Source organism: Panthera tigris, chromosome F2 (genome assembly GCF_018350195.1).
Source record: "Panthera tigris isolate Pti1 chromosome F2, P.tigris_Pti1_mat1.1, whole genome shotgun sequence".
In the NCBI taxonomy this organism is placed as follows: domain Eukaryota; kingdom Metazoa; phylum Chordata; class Mammalia; order Carnivora; family Felidae; genus Panthera; species Panthera tigris.
Window position 1 is genome coordinate 53,929,672 of NC_056676.1, and position 23,820 is coordinate 53,953,491.

Genomic DNA, 23,820 nt, shown 5'->3' on the forward strand with positions numbered 1-23,820 from the left:
TACAAAGAACTTTGATAGATAGAACTAATAAGAATAAATTTCAATAAGAATCTACCATATATCATGCACTGGCTGTTTTACTAATGTACCTAAAATTTTTATATATGAAGCCAGAAGACTTCCAATCATAGTTAATGCATTACCATATAAGAAAAATACAAATATAAGATGTTGGCCCAGAAATAGAAGAAAAACTTATTATTTAAGAGCATAGGGGTAAAGAGGCTGTTCTCTCGCCTTCCTGTGTTTTTTCTTTGTTTGAATCAAACAACTCTGCTCAGCCCAGGTTTTCCTTAATTTCTGCATCCTCCATTACCAGTATCTCTTTAGTACCAGTCAGCACTAAAGACTGGTTCCCACGAGATGTAGGTCTCTGTGAGAGCCATATTAATTGTCCTTTTTGCAGGGTTGCACCAGAGACCAAATTGAAACATTTAATTCATTCATTTAGTAATTCAGTGCCTGTGCTGTGCTATGTGCCAAGGCTAGGTAATCTAGAAAATTTATAAAACTCAAGCATTTGGGTTTATGTGTAATGTTCATGAAATTTTATTTAATGTGTTTCTCCTCCCTCTCTCCAGAGGTCACTATGATTTCCCCATCACGAGGAAGCATTCAAGGTGGCACCATGCTAACAATAAGTGGACGATTCTTTGATCAGACAGATTTCCCAGTCAGAGTTCTAGTTGGAGGTATTTTTTATGACTTTTAATATATTACATTATAAGAATAGATCCTGGCTTTTAAATAATTTGTAAGCAGAATAATAGTCTTTTTTCAATTAATGTCTTACATTTATTTAAGTTTATTTATTTATTTTGAGAGAGAGCGCGAGCTTGAGCCAGGGAGGGGGAGAGAGAGAGAAAGAATCCCAAGCAGGCTCTGCGTTGTCAGCAGAACTGTGACATCATGACCTGAGTAGAAACCCAGAGTTGGACACTTAACTGACTGGGCTGCCCAGGCACCCCCTTAATGTCTTACTTTTAAAGCTGAGTATTTTCACATGGGCATTTGGTTTTGGGGCTTGATACTTTTCCCATTGCTACTTTTCAGTGAGGGCTATTTCTTGCAGCCTTACCTGACCAGGACTTGGGCTCTGAGTTCATCACCAAAGGACATTGTGTGGGAGCATCGTAGTTGCCATCCACAAATTCCCCACCATACTTTGAGACACATATACCCTCTATTTAGCAAACTTTTAAATGCCTTTCTTGAACTGTTGTATAATTCTCAGGGGGTTGGTTATGGGGAAATGTAAAGTACATGGGGATACTCTTCTCATTCCCTTTTCACTGACTGTGTTTTATCTGGACATCAGGAATCACTGATGATGTTGGCTCTGGAAAGAGCATGAATGTGTTCTATCTTTACAAATGTACATAGGGCTTGGTTCTCTCGTTATACATCATTTTTATGTGTCTGTCTGGTTGAGACCAGTTCAAGGCAGGGAGCTGTGTAGCTCAAAAGGAGATAGAGGATGAATGTAATAGAGGGGATCTGCCCACTTGGTCATAATGATCTTACCTACCTTGATGAGCAGAGGACTACATGTCTGCCCATGCAATTGGGTACATACTTTTTCTGATACAGCCCTCTGCCATGGTACTTTCTACTTGTAAGGAATATACCCATGAGCCAACCAAAATGTGATTTGAAGAAAAGAAATTAATATAAAATAACCTCATCTAACATTTATATCTCTATCTCTATGAATCCTTACTGGTCACCTGCATAAATATTAAAACTGAGGCAATAAGATTTTTAAATATCATGTATGTTATTTTGAAGTTTATATATAAATGTTTCAAATATTAAAACCAAGAACATAAAATATTTTTAATTTATATACTGTGTTTTAGGATCTGATATTGTGATACAGTTGACATACAAATATAACTATAGCATGCTAAATTTTTATGGTACTTCATTGCCATTAATGTGGCAACCAGGTTTAAGATTTTAAATCCTCAGTAATTCCTTTTTCTTTTAACTTGTTACTTTTTTTAAAAGGTGGGGTTTTTTTGCATTTTTTTAAATATAATTTATTGTCAAATTGGTTTCCATACAACACCCAGTGCTCATTCCAACAAGTGCATGCCTTAATCCCCATCAACTATTTAATCCATCCCCCATCCACCTCTCCTCTGGTAACCATCAGCTTGTTTTCAATAGTTAAGAGTCTGTTTCTTGGTTTGCCTCTCTCTCTCTCTCTCTCTCTCTCTCTCTCTCTCTCTCTCTCTCTCTGTTTTCCCTTTGCTTGGTGGTTTTTCTCTTAAATTCCACATATGAGTGAAATTATATGGTATTTGTTTTTCTCTGACTTATTTTGCTTAGCATAATACTCTCTAGCTTCATCCGCGTCATTCCAAATGACAAGATTTCATTCTTTTTATGGCTGGGTAATATTCCATTGTGTGTGTGTGTGTGTGTGCGTGTGTGTGTGTGTGTGTATACCATCTCTACTTTATCTTTTCATCACTTGATGGACACTTGGTCTGTTTCCATAATTTGGCTATTGTAGATAATGCTGATATAAACATTGGGGTGCATGTATCCCTTTGAATTAGTATTTTTGTATTCTTTGGGTAAGTACCTAGTAGTGCAATTGCTGGATCATAGGATAATTTTTTTTTAACATTTTGAGGAATCTTGTTCTGTTTTCCAGAGTAGCTGCATCAATTTGCATTCCCACCAACAGTGCAAGAGGTTTCCCCTTTCTCCACATCCTTGCCAATAGCTGTTTCTTGTGTTGTTGATTTTAGCCATTTGACAGGTGTGAGGTGATATTTCATTGTAGTTTTGATTTGTATTTCGCTGCTGATGAATGATGTTGAGCATCTTTTCATTGGTCTTTTGGCCATTTGTGTGTCTTCTTTGGAAAAGTGTCTATTTGTGTCTTCTGCCCACTTTTTAATTGGATTGTTCATTTTTTGGGTGTTGAGAAATCGTCAGTAATTTCTTGAAAATAATGATTTGTTTATGTATCTTTCCCTTGCTCCAAACAAAATGGGCTAAGTTGGTTTAATATACTGTTCAAATGCACTGTTTTCTAGTTCAATTACCTTGCATTCACAGAGCGTTCAAAATCATGACAGGTAGTGTTGAAGTATGTTTTCCGGGCCACCAGGCAAGACTTGGAAAAGATACCTTCCTCCATTTGCTAACCCTTGCCTCACTTTTCATGGGCTGTGATTCCCATGTCAGTAAATACTTAATGGACTCACCTTACATTAGGCTCTGACTGTGAGGGACACTTGGAAGTCTAAACCATAGACTCTTTGTTCAATTCAAATTGTGCTTTTGTATAAGTATAATCATCCTCATTTAGACCCTGTCTGTTTTGGTTTCAGTCTGCCTGTGAAAATACCATTTACAAATTATTATCTCTGTTGTTTTCATTTGGAGAACTTGGACTATAGGGCCATTTTATTTATTTATCTTACCTAAGAGGGCTGGGATCATCTGCTATTGCAGATTCTGAACATCATGAGTTTATTCAGCACCTTTTCTGTAGGAGACAAAATAGAAAGCTTCACTTTGGACTCAGAGTGAAATCTCTTACAGTGACATAGTTTTATCATTTTTTAAAAATTTGTTTCTCAGAAATTACAAAATTTTCTAACTCGGGCTTGTGATGTTTTGCCAGGAAAACATTACCATGTAAAAGTATGACAATTAATGAGTGATAAGCTTTCATGGAGAACATATAAAGGAAATGAAGAACCCCAGCTTTGTTTCTTTGCTTATGCAACTTGGTTTTTATCAAAAAAGTATTTCAAGATAAGCTGATTGTGATTTACATTATGGAGCTCTGTAGTAATAGCTTTACACCTTGCTTCTTTCTAGGCCAAGCCTGTGATATTTTGAATGTCACAGAAAATAGCATATGCTGCAAGACACCCCCTAAACCTGATGTTCTCAGAACTGTATATCCAGGTAAGTTACCAGAAGAGAGAACAGCCATTTCTGCATTTATGTAAGAAGACATATATCATTAGGGCTTTAGTACATTCAGGCTGCTAAAACAGAACACCATAGACCAGGTAGCATATAAACAACCAACATGTGTATCTTACAGCTCTGGAGGCTGGGAAGTCCCAGATCATGGTACCAGCAGATTGGATGAAGGCCTGCCTCCTCATAGATGGCACCTTCCTGGGTCTAGAGAGCTCTGTGGGGCCTCTGTTATAAGGACTCTAATCCCATTTATGAGATTAGGTCCAATCTCATGACCTAAACAACCTCCCAAAGGCCCCCCCTGCTAATAACATCACATTGGGCATTAGGTTTCATTATACAAGTTTTGGAAGGGATACAAATATTCAGCCCATAACAATTAGTAACAAAAAATATTTGAACTATTTAGAATTTGTGGTGAGAATTATAATAAATTTCTTCCTAGTTTTTGGATCAGGAAATATTTGCATTAAAATAGCTGCATCAAAGCTGCACCATGCCTAAATTCCTCAGACACCCTACTGAAAACAATACATCTCTATTGAATGAGTTCAGTGGTGAGTTTATTTAAAATTAAATGAGATTACTAAATGTTGGTTCAGGCTACATGGAGATTGTATAAATGCCTTTCTGTGGTTAAAAAATAAATGGGAGAGGTTAAATCCTTACTTGTCTGGAATGTTTTAAGAGTGATAATGGGATGGGAGAAAGGGGACTCAAAATTCTTTCCAGACTTTGGCCTGTGACCAAAGTGACATCTGCAGTGATAGCACTGAGAGGCTGTGCCTGGATCTGAGGGTGTGTTTCTCATATCTTGTGCACAAAGTGAAATTGGTTTATAATTGTATCACTGGTTGGTATTTGGAGCCAAGAAAATTACATTTATCAGCCTCTTAAATTTCCTTGTTTTGGATGACATTAGAAAAAAATGACCAGTTTCAGAAGAGAATTTTGATAATCACAGTTGGTAACTTTAAAGAGAGTTGTGTATATCAGAGCACACTGCTGGTGCAGAAGTTTCAGACGCACAAACTTCTCTCTGAACAAACTCCGCTGAAGAGGAGGAGCCTTTGTTTTCTAGATCCAGCCGCTCCAGAACAGCTTAAGGCTGCTGAAAGAAGGCATGTGTCTGATTGTTGTGTTTCAAGGAAGAGAAAAAAAAAAAAAAGTGAGATGGCTCCCTTATGATTAGGAAAAAACTTTTAATTACAGAGTTTACATTGGCAAGTGTAGGTTAACTTTAATGATAATTCTCTCTGATTCTGTCCAAGAAGGAGATGAATTCATAGCAGATGTAATGTCAAAAAGAAGAACAAATAATGACAAATCTTAAAGCCAACACTGTCTGTTCCTTGATTACTTGTAAACCATTAGTAGAGTAACTTTTGTTAGAGTAATCAGGCAAAGGTTTTGAAATCAAATGGTCTGAACCGTGAAGTTTTGAGATTTAACTATATAAAACAACATGAGTCATGTCATAGGTAATAATTATTATATTATTATCTTAAGTAAAGCACTAATATCTAATCCCCATAGCAACCACACAAATAGTAATATCACTCCTATTTTACATATGTAGAATCTGAGGTGCAAATATATGAAGTAATCATAAATAAATTGTAGACTATCTTAACAGCACTCTAAACTGTGGATACAGGTATATGTACAGGTATGTGCAATTGTTTCGTTAACATGCATGCTCTAAAAATGTGAATAACAGTAGAATAATCTATAACTACCACCCACATAGAGGGCCATTGAGACACCACATCAAAATTCTGATGAGAATACTTTTTTGTTACATTCAGGTGGGAGAGGCCTAAAGCTTGAGCTCTGGAATAATAGTAGGCCAGTACATCTTGAAGAGATACTTGAATACAATGAGAAAACACCAGGGTACATGGGTGCCAGTTGGGTAGATTCAGCTTCCTATATCTGGCCTATGGAGCAAGATACATTTGTCGCACGCTTCAGTGGATTTTTGGTGGCTCCAGAATCTGATGTCTATAGATTCTACATTAAAGGTGATGACCGTTATGCCATTTATTTCAGCCAAACTGGACATCCAAAAGATAAGGTAAGGAGGCCACAGAATACTATTCAACATTACAAAAGCGATATGGCAACCTTTACATGTATCTCATCTATTCTAATCCAAACCAATGCATATATTAAAAAGTTTATGAGAGATATTTTCATGTGATTGGGTTCTTGGCTGTTTTAACATGTGTTACATGAACTATAAAGTCATCATAGAAAACCCATGGCCTAAAAAAAAATGCTTTCCTGTATCTAAATTTGCTCTAGGAAGGGAAAAACATGCATATTTCCTTTAAATATCATTTTAATTATGGAAGAATTATAACCATACTTAGGCAATTTGGGAAAGAGTGAAAATATTTCACTATTCTACTACATCTATTTCACTGTTACTTGGTCATGACATTAAAGTCTATCATTTCTTTTTGTGTCTATTTTGGTTTTTTTTCAATAAAAAAATTTTTTAGCATTTATTTATTATTGAGAGACAGAGAGAGAACATGAGCATGGGAGGAAGAGACAGAAAGAGGAGGAGACACAGAATCTGAAGCAGGCTGCAGGCTCTGAGCTGTTAGCACAGAGCCTGATGCGGGGCTCGAACTCACAAACCGCAAGATCATGACCTGAGCTGAAGTCAGACACTCAACTGACTGAGCCACCCAGGCACCCCAACTTTGTTTTTTATATACATAAGATCACACATCCAATTTCATAGTCATTTTTGTCACATATAAATATTTTCACATTTTATTAAATAATTTACACAACACAATTTTTAATGACTGAAAAGTGTTTTATTGCATGGGTTTACTAAACCTGTATAACTTTGTGCATGTGGATAAAGTTTTTAGTTTACTTCTGACTTTTCATGACCACAAATAATACTACGTTGAACATTAGTGTTCATTAAATTATTCTGCATTTTTAAAAAATTTTTTTTCAACGTTTATTTATTTTTGAGACAGAAAGAGAGCATGAACAGGGGAGGGGCAGAGACAGAGGGAGACACAGAATCTGAAACAGGCTGCAGGCTCTGAGCGGTCAGCACAGAGCCCGACGCAGGGCTCGAACTCACGGGCTGTGAGATCATGACCTGAGCCGAAGTCGGACGCTTAACCGACCAAGCCACCCAGGCGCCCCAAATTAGTCTGCATTTTAATTATTTCTTTAGGAGTTTTCATAAATGTGAAACTAATGAACCAAATCAAAAGAACATTTTATGACTCCATGTACATGGCAAGATTGCCCCCCAACCTGGAGGAACAAATTTAAATTGTTGCCTGTAATATATGACTTCTAATTTTACCATAGCTTTTCAGCACGTTTCCTCCAAAGATAGTATAATCTTTCCTGATGGGAAGCCCAGAATTTTCTCAATCTGGCATGCAGACCCATTTAGTGACCTTGGCATCTTTCAGACCTACTTTTGGTGATCTCTTGTAGATTAAACCCCTAAAACTTCTCCACAGAGCAAGAGGATGTTTTATTTAACAATATCAACCTTCCTCCTGGTATATATCTTTCTATTTTCCATCGCAGTACTAATTGTGGAAAAGCTGTGGTTTGTGTGTATTTATGGTATAGTGGTTCTGATGTTAGGGTGGAAAGTATGAAGTGAACTTTGATAATTTTTAAACACTGGATTTCACCATGGATAACAGATCTTAGAAGAAAAATATGTAGTTTCACATTTTCTGTTCATGAAAGTTCTAGGACTGACAGAAATAATAAATGATAAACAAATGCTGAAAAGTTTATTAATAAGTTCTCCTCTCTCTCTCTCTCTCTCTCTCTCTCTCTCTCTCTCTCTCTCTCTCTCTCTCTCTGGGATAAGGTGAAGATTGCGTATCATTCTTCCAATGCCAACAATTATTTTTCCAGTCCAACACAAAGTTCAGATGACATTCATCTTCAGAAAGGAAAAGAGTAAGGTTTTTTTAATTTTCATTAAACTGTTATGTGGTATTTAAAAACTGTAAGTTTATATCTAAAAACATTGTCAATTTGTTTTATTGGTAGAAATGATGTTATTTCATTGGCTTAATTTATAATTGGTCATTCTCTATAATTTTATTAAAAATTGCTTCTGTAGTTCCAAGAATATTGACATTCATTTAACCAGGGAAATTTGAAATCTAAATATTTCTGTTGCAGAAATTATAATTTTGTGAAATTTACTTGATCCTGTTCTTAGTTTCTTACTAGGACCTTTCAGTCAATTCAGCCATCTAAGCTGAGCTCTTGAATATTTCTAGAGAAGAAACATAAAACCACATGAATTATTAACACAGCTAACATATATTTAATATTCACTGATTTAGATATTGGGCCAGGAAATTTAATACAAAAATATTCAAATCTACTCCCTACCCTTAAGGAGTATATCACTTAGTGCTGAAAGGCCAAGTCCAGGGAGAAAATGAGAGTTTCATTCAAATATGAGATACCATTCAAAAAGGCATACAGGATTCCTGGAAATCAAGAGGTAAAAGACATGATAAATTCAAAGTAGCTAAGTTACACGGAGATCTAAAGACTCCGTGATATCATCTTCCATTTATCATTTGTATGTGTTAGGTTTTGGTGCATAAGATACCACCCCGCCCCCCCAAATTTTGTAACTTAAGCAACTCAATTTTGTGATTGGCCAGGCAGTTCTTTTGGTTCTGTCTACTCTAGTTGGTGATGGATGGCCTAGGATGGCCTCACTTATATATCAGGAGCCTCAGTTGGCATGGCTGGAACTTAGATATTTGGGATGTCCCACTCCACATGGTCTCTCGCCTCCCAAGAGCTACCCCAGGCTTGTCAAATTTGTGAATGGGTTTCCAGCAGTGAAGAAAGAAATTCCTACTGTACATAATCTTTTTAAAGACTCTGCTTGTATCACTTTTGCTAATATCCTATTGGCCAAAGCAAATGGCCAAATCTAGATTCAAGGGGGGTGAAGAAATAGACTTCACTTCTAGATGGAAGGATATTGTTGTTTTTTTCCCCCTTCATTCTATCACACCATCTTTCCAGATATTGACAGCACCATGAAGATCTGTTGGAACTAGACAGAGAGGGTTGGGATTAAAGGTACCTGAAAGCAATTACGCTCAGTGTTCTCACTGAAATCTTAGTAATAATGACATGGGGAAAGTGTTCCATTCTTTCTATCCTCCTCCTTCTACTATCACTTCTTTATGTACTTAAACACTTGCTTTTTTAACCAGGATCAGTGGGCCAATTCAGGGTAAACGGAACACCTAATTAATCCCTACTGCTATTAAGTGTTAATACACTTTCAGGCTTTGCCTTGGCCGTGGAAAATGCATTTAGTTTACCTGCTTGGCAGGAGCGTAGAGCTTACATGAAAGTGAGCCCTAATACATCTGCTGTCTGCTTTCTGCAAGGCAGCTTGGAATTTACACACTGATACTTATAATGATGGCTGTGAATTTTGAAACTGAGGCCACTGTACTGGGCTTATTGCACAGTGGTCCCTAGACCTTTCCAAAGGTAGCTGCTCATTTGCCAAATTCATCCTACTCAGATAATATAGCCCCATCTCTAAGTGAATTTCTTTTTCATTACCCTGTTCTACTTTGAATCAGTTACTAATTTTTAATAATCCTTTAATCTTTAAAACTCTCTTGGTCTCTGTTATTCATATGAACAAAGAGAATTATATTTTTTACAGGATTTTGTGAAGATTAAATATGATGTCTATAAAGTGCTCAGTTTAGTGTGTGATACATAGAAAGTGCCTAATTAATATTTTTAAGCTGCTAACAGGGTACAGAATTTAATGGTTCTTCTTTGAGCCCTACTTCTTTTTTTTTTTTTTTATTTTTTTTTTAATTTTTATTTTATTTTTGAGACAGAGAGAGACAGAGCATGAATGGGGGAGGGTCAGAGAGAGAGGGAGACACAGAATCGGAAGCAGGCTCCAGGCTCTGAGCCATCAGCCCAGAGCCCGACGCGGGGCTCGAACTCACAGACTGCGAGATCGTGACCTGAGCCGAAGTCAGACGCTCAACCGACTGAGCCACCCAGGCGCCCCTGAGCCCTACTTCTTAGTATTGCCCACATTCATTTGGTAGAGCTGGCAAACAGATTCTCAGAGCAGCCAAGAGCCTGATGGAATCCTCCTGTATCAGTTCTATGAGGAGGATGACCCAGAGCCTCATCATCCTAGAAAGATGAGAGGTGATAAATGTCCCTCATTCAGTCTTTCATGAATTGTGAATATTTATTCTTCATATACAAAAGGGTATCTGTTAAACGATGTGAGGCAATTTAGAGGAACTCCCAGCTGGCCTCTCCAAAGATGGGAGCAATGGTGACATTGATTGAGATTTAAGTAGGTAACCAGTAGCTTTTCACTCACCTGTAACAGCCAGTCAGCAAATGCCTTATCCTGGACATGCAATTAGATGATCCAGCTTGTTGGAGAGGCCATGATCAATCTAATCAGTAATAGTTTCCTGAAGCAGTGTTTTATTTCCCCAGTTATAACTGGAGTCATTATTCAAGGAACTAGAAAGGAACTTCCATCCCTGACAACATTTAACCACTCAGATACAAAACATGATATGTCTAAGTTTGCCTGTTATTTTCTTATACACATTAGAGTATTTAAACTCTGTATGCCTTCTGTGTTTTATGCCAGGGAGTTTGCATTATAATCTACAATGTAATTTTGTTTTAAGCTCCTTGAGGATAGGATAGGGGAATGTATCTTTTTTCAATAAATATTTATTGACAAAACTGAATGAATTAGTCACGAATGGGGACAACTCTGTATCTCTAGTGCAGATACCCTACATAATTCATTTTATTTTAAAAAACTGCCATGAAAGTTTAATATTTAAAATCAGGGATACTACAACATAAATCATTTAATAGGCAGGTATTTTATATAGTGTTGAAATTTTATTCATTGGAAAAAATTTCATATTTTTCAGGTACTACATTGAAATCTTGCTGCAGGAGTATAGACTGAGTGCCTTTGTTGATGTTGGCTTGTACCAGTATAGAAATGTCTATACTGAGCAACAAACAGAAGATGCAGTAAATGAAGAACAAGTTATCAGATCCCAGTCGACAATTGTCCAGGAAATACAGGTTTGCTGTGAAGATAGATCTGCTTTGTAGAAAGTTAACGTTCCAAGATAGCTCTATTCAGTTATTAATTTTACTGTGGAAGATACTACTTGAGGGGAAAGCAGTCATGGAAAATTATTGACTTGTGGTTAGAAGTATCTGTATTATAAATGAAAGAGGCTGTTATTTGATAAGACTGAAACTTTAAAATATTTTATCAGTTGCAGTAAAATAGAGCAATAAAGAAGCATTGAATAATTGACTATCATGCTTTTTAAATGTGCTTTTCTATACAGTGAAGGTTTTTTCTTTAACTGGGAAATAGGTTATAACATTGGAAAACTGGGAAAGAACTACTGCAAGGAGTGAAGTTCAAAAGATAACAGTAACCAGCCCATGTGTGGAAGCTAATTCATGTTCCCACTACCATTATAGATTAATCTATAACATGGAAAGAACTGGTAAGTTGCAAATAATAAAGGAGATTTCATGTCTCTTCATTTAGAGATGAAATTATAAAAATTTAGTCTAGTCTAGTTCTTTATGGAAAATATTGTTTTAATAGTGTGCTAGACAAAGAAGCTAAAAATGTATTATGAAGAAAAACCTTTGGACTGGGATAAAAAATGGTATCAGTAAAAACAACTTCCTGGTATATACTATCATTTTCTTTTGTAATGATCACAATAAATGTATATCTAAGTGCATAGAAGGATTTTATGTATCTGTGACTCACAGGGATAAGTTAAGATAATAAGAATTAAATTCATCATTACAGAGAAGTAAATATTCCAATTTCTCAAAAAAAAGCTATGAGATACTAATTTATCTGTTAACAAAAACATTGAGTCTCTATATTTTATAATAAACCTGAAAATATAAGTTTTCTATTTCTGTTAATTGTTTCAATAAGTAAATATTAATGGGTGATTACTGTTTTCCAAATAGCTTATATAACAATAATAACAATGGTAATAACAATGCTTATTACCATGGGAATATTAAAACAATAAAATACGATCCTGATCTTTAGGAAATTACAATCCAATGAAGTAGTCACTATTATTGAACTCAAATTACTTTCAAAACACAATTTTATTAAATGATAATATATGATACAGACTACGGGTGCTTTAAAAATTCAAATATAAGACATCAGTGCTGGCTGTGGTTAGTGCAGAAAGATTGCAACTCTTTTCTTTTTTTTTTTAAATTAAGGCCCCTAATCATTTGCCTTTTTATTTTTATTTTTTTTTTTAATTCATCCAAGTCTTGGTACCTGGTGATGCTTCTGACTTCATACTGCAATCAGCTTTAAATGACCTCTGGTCTATAAAACCAGATACAGTTCAAGTAATAAGAACACAAAACTCCCAAAGCTATGTTTACATGGTAACGTTTATATCAACTAGAGGTAAGCATGTATCTCATTTTGTACTTCTGTAAATTTTTCTCTAAGAAACAAATTTATATTCTCTAAAGCTCCACTGAAAAAATTAAAAACTCCATACTACGTGGCAATGAGAAAGAATGAAATATGGCCCTTTGTAGCAACGTGGATGGAACTGGAGAGTGTTATGCTAAGTGAAATAAGCCATACAGAGAAAGACAAATACCATATGTTTTTACTCTTATGTGGATCCTGAGAAACTTAACAGAAACCCATGGGGGAGGGGAAGGAAAAAAAAGAAAAAAAAAGAGGTTAGATTGGGAGACAGAATCAAAGCATAAGAGACTCTTAAAAACTGAGAACAAACTGAGGGTTGATGGGGGGTGGGAGGGAGAGGAGGGTAGGTGATGGGCATTGAAGAGGGCATCTTTTGGGATGAGTACTGGGTGTTGTATGGAGACTAATTTGACAATAAATTTCATATAATAAAACATTAAAAAAAGTAAAAAAAAAAGTAAAAATTCCATAAAATGGCAGAGAAAGAAGTGGATTCATAGCCTTGATCACTTTTAGGAGAAATAGAAAATAAATGGTCAATTTTTTTTTCTATTGTAATTAAAATTTTAGTCCTATTTCAAGGAATGTACAGCTTCAATGCATGAGAAACACTATATATACCATAAATGCACTATCTGTATAATAGGCTACTTCATATTTAGAAAAAATAAGCAAAGATATGAATTCTGGAAATGAGCTTTAAGTAGTTAGCATGTCTTGGGAGACACTAGTCTAACCAGATCTTGCCTGATGAAAGGATTCTGTGGTCAAATCCACATGGGAAACTGCATAACCCAGCTTATCCTTGAAGATTGACAGGTCTCATTAGAATAATAAAATCCCTGAGAATTCCTACAGTGAGAAAAAAAAAAAAAACATACAAAAACAAAAACTGAAAGAAAACATTTCACCTGTGTTTAAGACACCATTTACCAAAATTATTTTTACCTCTCTGTCCTTTTCAAGCAATAGCTATTAACTTCCTATTAATGTTTTGCATTTTCAAGTCTTAAAGTCAAGTTTAACGACCAAATTTAGTATTTGGGCTATGTAGTTCAAAAATAGGTCCCTGAATATGTATGTGTTTACTTTTCTTTGGGCAATAATTATGTTCCAATTCATTGTTTATTTCTCATTTTATAAAATTGTTTAATTTGCTTGTTGGATGGAGGGCAAAGAATTTCATTTAACATGAATTGAAATTCTAAAAATTTCCCAAAGTTTAGATTGTCAAAAATGCTGTATAAATGAAGATATGGTGATCCTTGTTCTCCAAGGAATACATCTATAGTTCAGAGAGAAATTTTACAGCTTCAGCAGCCTTAAGAAATATAGTACCAAAATCATAAGTACCAAATCAAATTCTAGGACTCTACCCACCAGAGGTCAGTGGGTTTCCAATGGTGAAGCATCTTCCCAAAGCAGAGATAAATCTGAGGACAAGCCCTTATTTCTCTTAAAGTGAGATTGTATTAACAGGCCTCCCAGGCCTCGGGCTATTTCCTGGAATTCAGTTTTGTACTGTATTCATGTTTAAAAAAAATAGCAATATCCCAACCTAGCCCTCTATACTATGATAATGGTACTGGGACAAAACGAAAAGAAGTTTTGGAATATCCCACTGGTCGTTGATCTTTACCTCATGGTCCCAATACCTCCTTTTGTTTATCCCGTAATACTTTATTTTAAGCCATGGATATCAAACCTTAAATGAATAGCACTTTACCTGCTATTTTGCTGTTTCTGCTACGGCTAAATCTTTAGCTCAAATTCAAGGATCCACATCTTCCCCATTCATCCCCCCTTTTTTTGTGATAATACAATAAAACCAATTTTGTTACTCATGGATATATTGGTATTTTATTAAATTAACATCTTCAAATCCTATTTGGTACTTCATCACAGGAGACTTTGATCTGCTTGGTTATGAAATGATTGAAGGGAACAATGTCACCCTGGATATTACAGAACAAATCAAAGGAAAACCCAGTTTGGACACATTCACACTAAACTGGGATGGAATCACTTCGAAACCTCTGACCCCATGGTCATCAGAAGCTGAAGTATGCTCTTAGCTAATTTATTAAATAGAAAGCTATTTAAATATCACCTTTCTAGTAAAACAAAAGAAAACAAAATAAACCCCACACTTTAAGGAGCGGTAATATACTCTTTTACTTGACATGATGTGTCGGAGCCAACCCATAGAGAGTGGAGAAGGGAGGAAACATCACAGAGACACAGGGGATGAAAGGGGGGGTTCTTAGATCTGTGCCAACAGGATCCATTGTATCTCTGTGTGGGGCAGCTGTTTTTGTAGAAAGAATGTTTGCTTGGGAGTTATTGAATTTTGACAACTATCTACACAATGAGTTTAGGTTAATATTTGTTTGATGATTAACATCTTACTTTATCTCCTTAATTCTAAATGCTAATTATATCTGTGCTTTGCAAGAGAAGTAGATGTGGAAATTACAGGAAAACTTGTGAATAAATGTGTACCAATTCCTGTGTAATCCAAGATCATTTATTATTTTTAAAATAACCATCAATACAGTCTTATAGTATCTGAATCTCTTCTTTTGAAAAACAGAATACATTGTATATTTTGTATATTGTATTTGCATATTTTGAAAAACAGAATACAGTGTATAGTTTTTTCCAGTTAATTTTGAGCTAATGGGGAAAACTATTCACTTGGAACCTGTTTAATTGAGTGCTAATTCATTTAGGTTTGCCTCATTGCCCTCTTTAAAAAAAACTACTAAACAAGTATGTCTACCTTACATAACAACGGTGTAAGCTAATGTTACCCAATTGGGTGTAACTATTGTGATTCTAAAATAAAACTCTTGAAAAAGTCACTAGACACTAAAATTATTACATATTAACTTAAAATTATTTAGGAAATGATCTCATAATGATGGCTGAAGTATGGGAATTATGCAAATGTTCAATTATAACTAATTAGTGGAATGAGTAGTAATAGTATAAATGCTCTAACTCTTCATGAAAAAGAAGTTACTAAAGCTCATATTTTTAATTTAGTTTCAGGCAGCCATAGAAGAAATGGTTACTGCCAAGTGTCCACTGCAAATTGCAAATTTTGAAGAAGGATTTGTTGTGAAATACTTTAGAGATTATGAGTCTGATTTTAACCTGGTATGGAATGTAAATGAACAGTGAAACTGACCAAATAAGAATTTGTATAAATGCTTGGAATCTTGTGATTCTCTTTGGACTAACATTAATTCCTATTGTCAAATTGCAAAAATAATTTGTTACACATTTATTGGTAAGGTCTGCTTTATCATCTCCTTGCATTATAATGTGATTCATTTGTGAAATTCACCACATATGAATTTTCTCGATCAAGGGAAAGTAAGAAAGATGATGGACAATATAAGATCTATAGGGTGTTTTACTTGTTTACTTGGACGCAGAGTATATCCTGTTTCCTCATTGGCTTCTGAGCATATAATTTGTAGTAGAGCTTCCCTTGATTTTTGAGATTACCCTCTGGTCAATTAGTAAAATACTTGTCCTTATTTCTCTCTTGGTGAGGTATAAGAACTTTTCTTTGATGTACAGTAAAGAAAATTTCAGAATACTCTTATCTTCCTAATTCTTATTTTGAAAATCCGAGGAAGCCAGATATTCACCATTTCCAAATGAATACCATAAGAATAAGGACTATATAGGCTAGTGATTTGATTCAGATCAATACCTTAGAAATAAAAATGAATCCTTAAAGATATTTATCACATGCTTTAAATCACATGCTTTAAATCTGTTTAAATGAGCAGATTTATTAGTGAAAAAACAAGGAAAATCTTTCCATTTAATTGGCTCTCATTTCAAATTAATTTAATAAACATGCATGTACTTGGGTTCTCCTATCCTGAATGTAGTGCTAGCAGCCTTGGGAATTGCACAGTAATTTACACTATGCTCTTTCCTTTCTTCATTTCCCATCATCATCCTGGCACACATTCTTTGCTCTATCTTACTTTGATTATTTGCATTTCCCAGCACCATCTTCTTACATCCCTGCTTATTTCACTTATTTTACCCTCTCCCTGAAGCTCCTTAGTCCACCTTTCCTTTGAAATGAGTCTTGTTTATCTTTAAAGACAACTCATGTAATGCTTCCTCTGAGTTATCTTTCTTGATGCTTTATATGTGAGTTAGAGGCCTCTCTTCAACCTCATAATTATATAATATATGTATAATACTTCAACATCAGTATTATAATCCTTAGTTCCTTTGTCCCAAACTTCATGGGATAGGAAATATCCCATATAGGGATAGTGTTCTTCACCACTTGAACCTTGAAGATTCAACAAAAAACAAATTAACAAACAATAACCTGGCACATAGTGAACACTGAATGAATATTTGTGGAGGGGTGCCTGGGTAGCTCAGTCGGTTGAGCATCCGACTTCCGCTCAGGTCGTGATCTTGGGAGTTTGTGAGTGTGAGCCCTGCATTGGGCTCTCTGCTGTCAGCACAGAGCCTGCTTCAGATCCTCTGTCCCTGCCTTTCTTTCTGTACCTCCCTCCCTCACTCTCTCTTCGTCTCCCTCAAAATAAATTAACTTTAAAAAAATTATAAAAAAATATTTGTGGAAGGAATGAATAAATATCCCTAAGAGTTCATGATATAAGGAGAAATAGGGGCGCCTGGGTGGTGCAGTCGGTTAAGCGTCTGACTTCGGCTCAGGTCATGATCTCACGGTCCGTGAGTTCGAGCCCCGCATCAGGCTCTGTGCTGACAGCTCAGAGCCTGAAGCCTGTTTCCGATTCTGTGTCTCCCTCTCTCTCTGCCCCTCCCCCGTTCATGCTCTGTCTCTCTCTGTCTCAAAAATAAATAAACGTTAAAAAAAATGATATAAGGAGAAATATAAGATTTAGGAAATAGCCAAATACAGGTACAAGGGATTATATGATTGTGGAGCCAAAGGAGTGATACGGGATGAGAGCATTAGACTTTCAAAGAAGAGAGAGAATATTTCAAGTTAAAGTGGTGTGGGAAGCAATGGATCCAAGTTGGAACTTGAACAAATTGGGTGGAGATGTGGGGGAATAAAGCAGGACAATAAGTCATGTTTTCATTTGAAATATTACTGTTTCTGTAGGAACATATTAACAGAGGGCAGAAGACAGCGGAAACTGATGCTTACTGTGGTCGTTATTCCCTGAAAAACCCAGCTGTTCTCTTTGACTCCACAGATGTTAAACCAAACAGACTACCATATGGAGACATTTTATTATTTCCTTATAATCAGGTGAACTCAACAAAATGATATGCTAATTTAATCTGTAAAATACCTTGATAATAAAATTTCCTGAAATATAAGACAGGGAAAACTGCTTGTCATGTGAAATCATGTCACATTAGACAGATACTGTGGTTCACATTCTGGGGGCTTGTGATTTCCTCTTCTGTTGGTTTTCAAAAAAAAAAAATGAAAAAAATATGTAATATCATGCACACTTATTCTGCTTTATTTTATAATTTCAGAGAAAATTACTTGCACATGAATTTAAATATTAAAACAATTAAAAATGTATAATCTCCTCAATATGTTTTATTTATTAAGAAGAAACAAAAATGGATAGCCATCATAGAGTGATCTTGGGTATCCAGTCAAGGAGAAGTGAAGGGAAAGCATGAGTAGAGATGGGAGTTTTAGGATAGGTATTTAAGATTAGCAATCATAGTCTTGTTTACCCTTTCTCTGGTTTCAAAATTCTCAAGTTGTGATATACATCCTCAAGTTCTAAGTTCTAAATATATTTGGTATGCTTAAGGTGTTGTAGACCATTAAGATTGGTATTTAACTACCATTTTACAGTGACATGCATCTTTACCTCTAAATGCTTAGCTGCATTCACATCCCAATTAATCCACTTCAGTGTTTATCTCCTCTTTGTGTGTTTGGGCTTTTACATCCACTGTAGAGTTCACTTAGAGCTGGATTTAAATTTTACATTGCTACATGACTAAAGGGAGTGAATTATTTTCATTTTTTAAGGAAACCATATCTAAGAAAACAATAAGGAATTAATCCTTAATTGTAAGGTCGTTCAACTCCACTTCCTCTTCTAGAAAATCTTTCACAATTCTTCTATACCTAATTGGCTGAAATTAATTATCTCTGTCTCTGTGTTCTGAAATATTTTGTATGGAAAATTATCAATATTTATTTACTGGATTAGGTTGAGTTAACTTGAATTGCTATAAAACAACTTAAAGCTAAGATATTATTACTGATTTCTTTTTTAATTTTCTGTGTAGTTATGTTTAGCATACAAAGGATTCCTGGCAAATTATATTGCTCTAAAATTCCAATACCAAGACAGAAGCAAGATTACTAGAAGCAATGATATACAATTTACATATAACTTTACTAATGGAAACAAGTAAGTTACATTCTGTGAATGTAAAATGGAAGTTATAGTACAGTATATAACCTGAACATAAAACAAACCCACTCTTTGTTAACTTTTTAAATTTTTTTTCCACTTTTTGTTAGTTTGGGTTTTTTTGTTTTGTTTTCGAGAGAGAGTATGTACGCACACGAGCAGGAGAGGGGCAAAGAAAGAGAGGGAGAGAGAGAGTCTTAAGCAGGCTCCACACCCAACATGGAGCCTAACACAGGGCTCAATGTCACAACTATGAGGTTATGACTTGAGCCAAAAATCAAGATTTGGACGTTTAACTGACTGAGCCACCCAGATGCCCCACTTTTTGTTAGTTTTTGACAAATGCTGTGCAGCATAGATCTGACTGCCGTTTTCATGCCCTCTACATTAGCATCCTAACAGAAATAATTGTGGCAAAAATAAATAGATTATGAAAATAAGAATTGGTCTAGTGTTATCATCACCCATGACCATTGGAAAGGTAAAACAATGGTAAACCTTATAATTTAAATCATGTATTATTAAATCTAATAATGTTCCCACTTACTGAAGGCAGGTAGAAAGAGACTCCTTTATCACAATATTGTCATTAAGCTTTGATCACTGAAAACAAGGTGCTTTCTAGGTGTGAGCAGAGCAAATAAAATATTTCTTTTTTTTTTTAATTTTTTTTTTTAACGTTTATTTATTTTTGAGACAGAGAGAGACAGAGAGTGAACAGGGGAGGGGCAGAGAGAGAGGGAGACACAGAATCTGAAACAGGCTCCAGGCTCTGAACTGTCAGCACAGAGCCTGACGCGGGGCTCGAACTCACGGACCGTGAGATCATGACCTGAGCCGAAGTCAGACGCTTAACCAACTGAGCCACCCAGGCGCCCCTCAATGAATATTTCAAAATTAATGGAGAAGAGACACTTTTTAATGCTTGGTTTGCCAAAAGTTAGACACATAGAAATGCAAGCAGAGAAATATAAGGGAAGAAGGTAGATGTCTAAGAAAGCTATCTAATGACTATAATTGCCACACCCTCAAGCACAAGTTAGTTCTGCATAATTACGTTTTGTTTTTTATTATTATATCTTCTGAAATTTGTGTCAATCCACTTTTGTATTTCCACATAGAACACACATACAAATTTCACACACAATAGAGTCATAATGAAGACATACACATGCACATATACACCTTTTTTATTTGAAAACGTGTTCTCCAGGTACATTTTGCTATAAACATTCCCTGCATTCCTGAATTGAACAGATTAGATTGACAATTTTAGTTTTGGTGAGCATCACCTGCATGCGTTTGACTCATTCACTGTGACGAGATTTTGGAACATTTTACAGATCTCGGTTCTTTCATATTCGTCAAAGCATCACTCACCATACTGCTAAATAGGTCTTTCCTTTTAACCTGCAATTTATCTGCTGTAAAATACATTTGATAAGACTGATGGGCTTCCTTTACCCTAAATGCTATGATATCTTTAAACAAGAATGTCATGATTTTCAGAGGAATAGGGTTCACTGGGTAAAATTATTGCCAGTCAAGGCAAAGTAAACTCCCCTGCTCCTATTGTGTATTTCTAAATTTGCTTTGATTTAGGTTAGACAGGCCACCATCAAGTAGATGTGTTAGAGTTAGATTATTTTTAGTACAATGTTAGTGTTAGAAGTGCCATTGCCCCCCAAGAATTATGGTATAACCTTTCCAAAACAGTGATTTTTGTAGCTATAAATCGGGTTTCAAAATCTGAAAAGTGAAATATGATTTTCTTTTAGAAAACACTGTTATCTAGGGATGCCTGCATGGCTCAGTCGGTTAAGCGTCAGACTTCTGCTCAGGTAATTTCACAGGTTGTGAATTCAAGCCCCGTGTCAGCTCAGAGCCTGGAGCCCACTTTGGATTCTGTGTCCTTCTCTCTCTTTGCCCCTCCCCCGCTCATGCTCTGTCTCTCTGTCTCAAAAATAAATAAATGTTAAAGAAATAATAATAATAAAACACTGTTATGTAGCCACAAAGACAGTGTGCTGTTCGCTTAAGTTTTGATAGCATTTGTAGTCTCTTTTTGTCTGATAAAGGGTCCTGTTCAGTATACTAAATTTTCTAAGTAGTTTCTTAAACTTTAGAATTATATAATTAGGGTAGAATTCTCCTGAGACCCTAAGTGTTTTTTTTTTCATATTTATTTAAAGAGCACTTTATCTTGCTGTAGTTCCACACACAGTTTTCTAAAAATATGTTAGCTTAAGCTAAGCTTTGAGGCACTGAGGTGGATCCCATGATGAGTTTGGGAACCATGAAGGAAATTAAAATAGTAGGTGCTCAAACAAACTAGTCAGTTAATAATTACAGCAGTAGCTGATATAAAGATTATTGTTAAATTGTGTTTAGTTATTTTGATGGCAATATTTTTCTCTTTGTTGCAAACGCTCATAGCTGAATTGCTTAACTATAACTCATAGAATTCCAATGCAGTTAATATCAAGTGCAAAATCTGAATCTAAATTACACATTTAAGGGGTAATGTGCTTTACGTAAATCACTTACCACTTTTGTCTCATATTAGGAGACAGTGCAACTCTAGGGAGCTCTTTTGGGAGTAATAACAAGTTCCAGTTTTGCTTCTTGGTATTGAACTGAATTTACTGTTCTATCCTTGACATTTTTTACTAAAATAGTTTACTTTATTCTTGTGTCTCGTTTTTATTTATATGCTTGCTCTACACCAAGGCGCATACTCCTTAATTTCCTTACCTACCACTACAGAATATTTCACCTTCCTGTGGCTATTGCCAAGGCTACAAATAAAAGAAAACCTATATTTACAGTATACAACATTAAGTCTATTACTACCAGTTCAAATTTCTGTCTGCTGTTTCTTGTTATGGCTGCACCTCTGCGCTAATAAAGTGTGTTTAATGGTCATCTTGTGGGAAAAAAAACACTTTTACTCTTTAAGAATTTAGTGCTTTTTTATAGTGTATTGGTTTACATTAATCAACCATATTTCAGCTGGACCTACACTTGCATAGACCTTCTGGACCTCATACAAGCCAAATACACTGGGACAAATTTTTCTCTTCAGAGGATTGGTTTACAGAAGGCATCAGAATCACAGGTTTTCTATGTAGATACAGTATACATTGGACAGACATCTACAGTGTCTGCGTGGGATGGTATGTTGTATCATTTCATATCGATTCAAAACCTCTAAATCTATCTTGTAGAAAAATCTTACCATGGGAATTATTCTTTACTTTACATAGAAACATTAATCTCTAAATATTTGACTCATTTTTTATCTGAATATTATTTAAATAATATTATTTTTTATTCTAAGGATAAATGTATCCTTAATGAAAACTTTGTCATTATGGCAAGAATTAGTCTTTCTAGTCCTGGATTCTGTTTATAGATATATAAACTGTGACAAATATTTTCATTTTGCTTTGTTTGATTTTTGAGAAACTAATCACAAAGATATGTGTTCCTAAAAGGCAGCTATTGACATTGGCATCTGTTTGGTAGGATTAAACTGAATATTTTCATGGACATCATGGTGATAATTAATAATACTATAAATGAAAAATTTATTTCTGGTAGTCTAAGCATTGTTTTATAGTCATGTCAGTAGACTCCTACATATGAGCTGTGATAATAAAATAATTAAAATTAAACTGTGATCTTTAAAAAAATCAACCTAATTCTAAACAGTCACCTTTAACAGTGACTGCTCACATTTTTCAGAGAAATTTTAAAATCCTTTCCTTTGGAACTACTTTCAAGTACAAGGTCACGAGTCAACTGGTTAAAATTAAATGTACTACTTTAGAGTCACTTCTTTTGAATCTGCTCTCACCAGAATTTACATTCTGATCAGTGGAGCACATATATAAGACAGCTCACTTGGGCTCAGATGGATGTTGTAGTTCAACAGATAGCATGCATTTAGTACCTACTGTGTGCCAGGCACTGTACTAGCTACTAAAGAAATTGCTGTGGACAAGACAGCCCGAGTCCTGTCCTCATGCAGTGCACGTCTTAGCACTACGTTCAGGAACCTAGGACAGAGCAGAGCTAACAGGCCCACAGAAGGCTACATGAAACCCAGGGTTTGGTGGCTTTTAAATATTTTCCTTTACCTGATAAAGCTCATATGTTGACAGACTTTAAAGCTTTATATTCTAGAAGTAAAAGTTTGCCAAGCTCCAAAAACTACTTGTCTTAAGATCTTCTTTCTAAAATTTGATTCTAAACAGCTATTCCTATTCCATGACATGGATATTATTTGATGATTTTCTTTTTTAGCAGCAGAAGCTATGAAATTTTATTTTCCATTTATTCCATGTTCTTTAGAAATGCCAAAGAGAAGACTTCCAGCATTAGCAAATAAAGGGATATTTTTAAAGAACTTTCAGGTGAATCAGACCAAAATTAATGGATCAAGTATTACCAACCAATATTCTGTCACCATGACTTCATATAATTGCAGTTATAATATACCCATGATGGCTGTGAGCTTTGCACAGGTAAGCTTAGAATGTTGCAACTTACTGTTTTCAATTTATGGAAAATTAGCTTTGATCTAATAACCTTTTTTAAAAATTTTTATAAATGGCTGACATTCAGATGGAATATCTTTTAATAGGACAAGATAATTATTCTAAGCATAAATGAAGAGTTAGAGGCTTGTTAGACTTGAGCATGAAAATTCACTTTAAGCATTAAAGTCTTTAAGAAATATATCTATGGGAAAAAACAAGGGGAAACTGTCTTAAGAAACAGATTTAACTAGAATTTTCTCTGTTGACTTAAAAGGAAACGCTATGGGCTCTTTCAGTAAAAGTTTTGAACAGA

The 23,820-nt window shown here is 35.2% G+C and overlaps 1 protein-coding gene across 1 annotated transcript in view; it reads left to right on the plus strand.

Annotated features, from left to right (window-relative positions):
• Nucleotides 1-23,820, plus strand: part of PKHD1L1 (PKHD1 like 1) — a 158,151-nt gene that overhangs the window by 24,862 nt on the left and 109,469 nt on the right. The window contains exons 11-23 of the mRNA XM_042973164.1: nucleotides 582-692; nucleotides 3,847-3,936; nucleotides 5,766-6,034; nucleotides 7,832-7,923; nucleotides 10,950-11,109; nucleotides 11,414-11,549; nucleotides 12,359-12,502; nucleotides 14,441-14,598; nucleotides 15,584-15,697; nucleotides 17,673-17,822; nucleotides 18,836-18,960; nucleotides 21,976-22,139; nucleotides 23,320-23,492. Of these exons, the coding sequence (XP_042829098.1) occupies nucleotides 582-692; nucleotides 3,847-3,936; nucleotides 5,766-6,034; nucleotides 7,832-7,923; nucleotides 10,950-11,109; nucleotides 11,414-11,549; nucleotides 12,359-12,502; nucleotides 14,441-14,598; nucleotides 15,584-15,697; nucleotides 17,673-17,822; nucleotides 18,836-18,960; nucleotides 21,976-22,139; nucleotides 23,320-23,492 (1,886 nt within the window). The remainder of the gene's footprint in view (nucleotides 1-581; nucleotides 693-3,846; nucleotides 3,937-5,765; nucleotides 6,035-7,831; nucleotides 7,924-10,949; nucleotides 11,110-11,413; nucleotides 11,550-12,358; nucleotides 12,503-14,440; nucleotides 14,599-15,583; nucleotides 15,698-17,672; nucleotides 17,823-18,835; nucleotides 18,961-21,975; nucleotides 22,140-23,319; nucleotides 23,493-23,820) is intronic.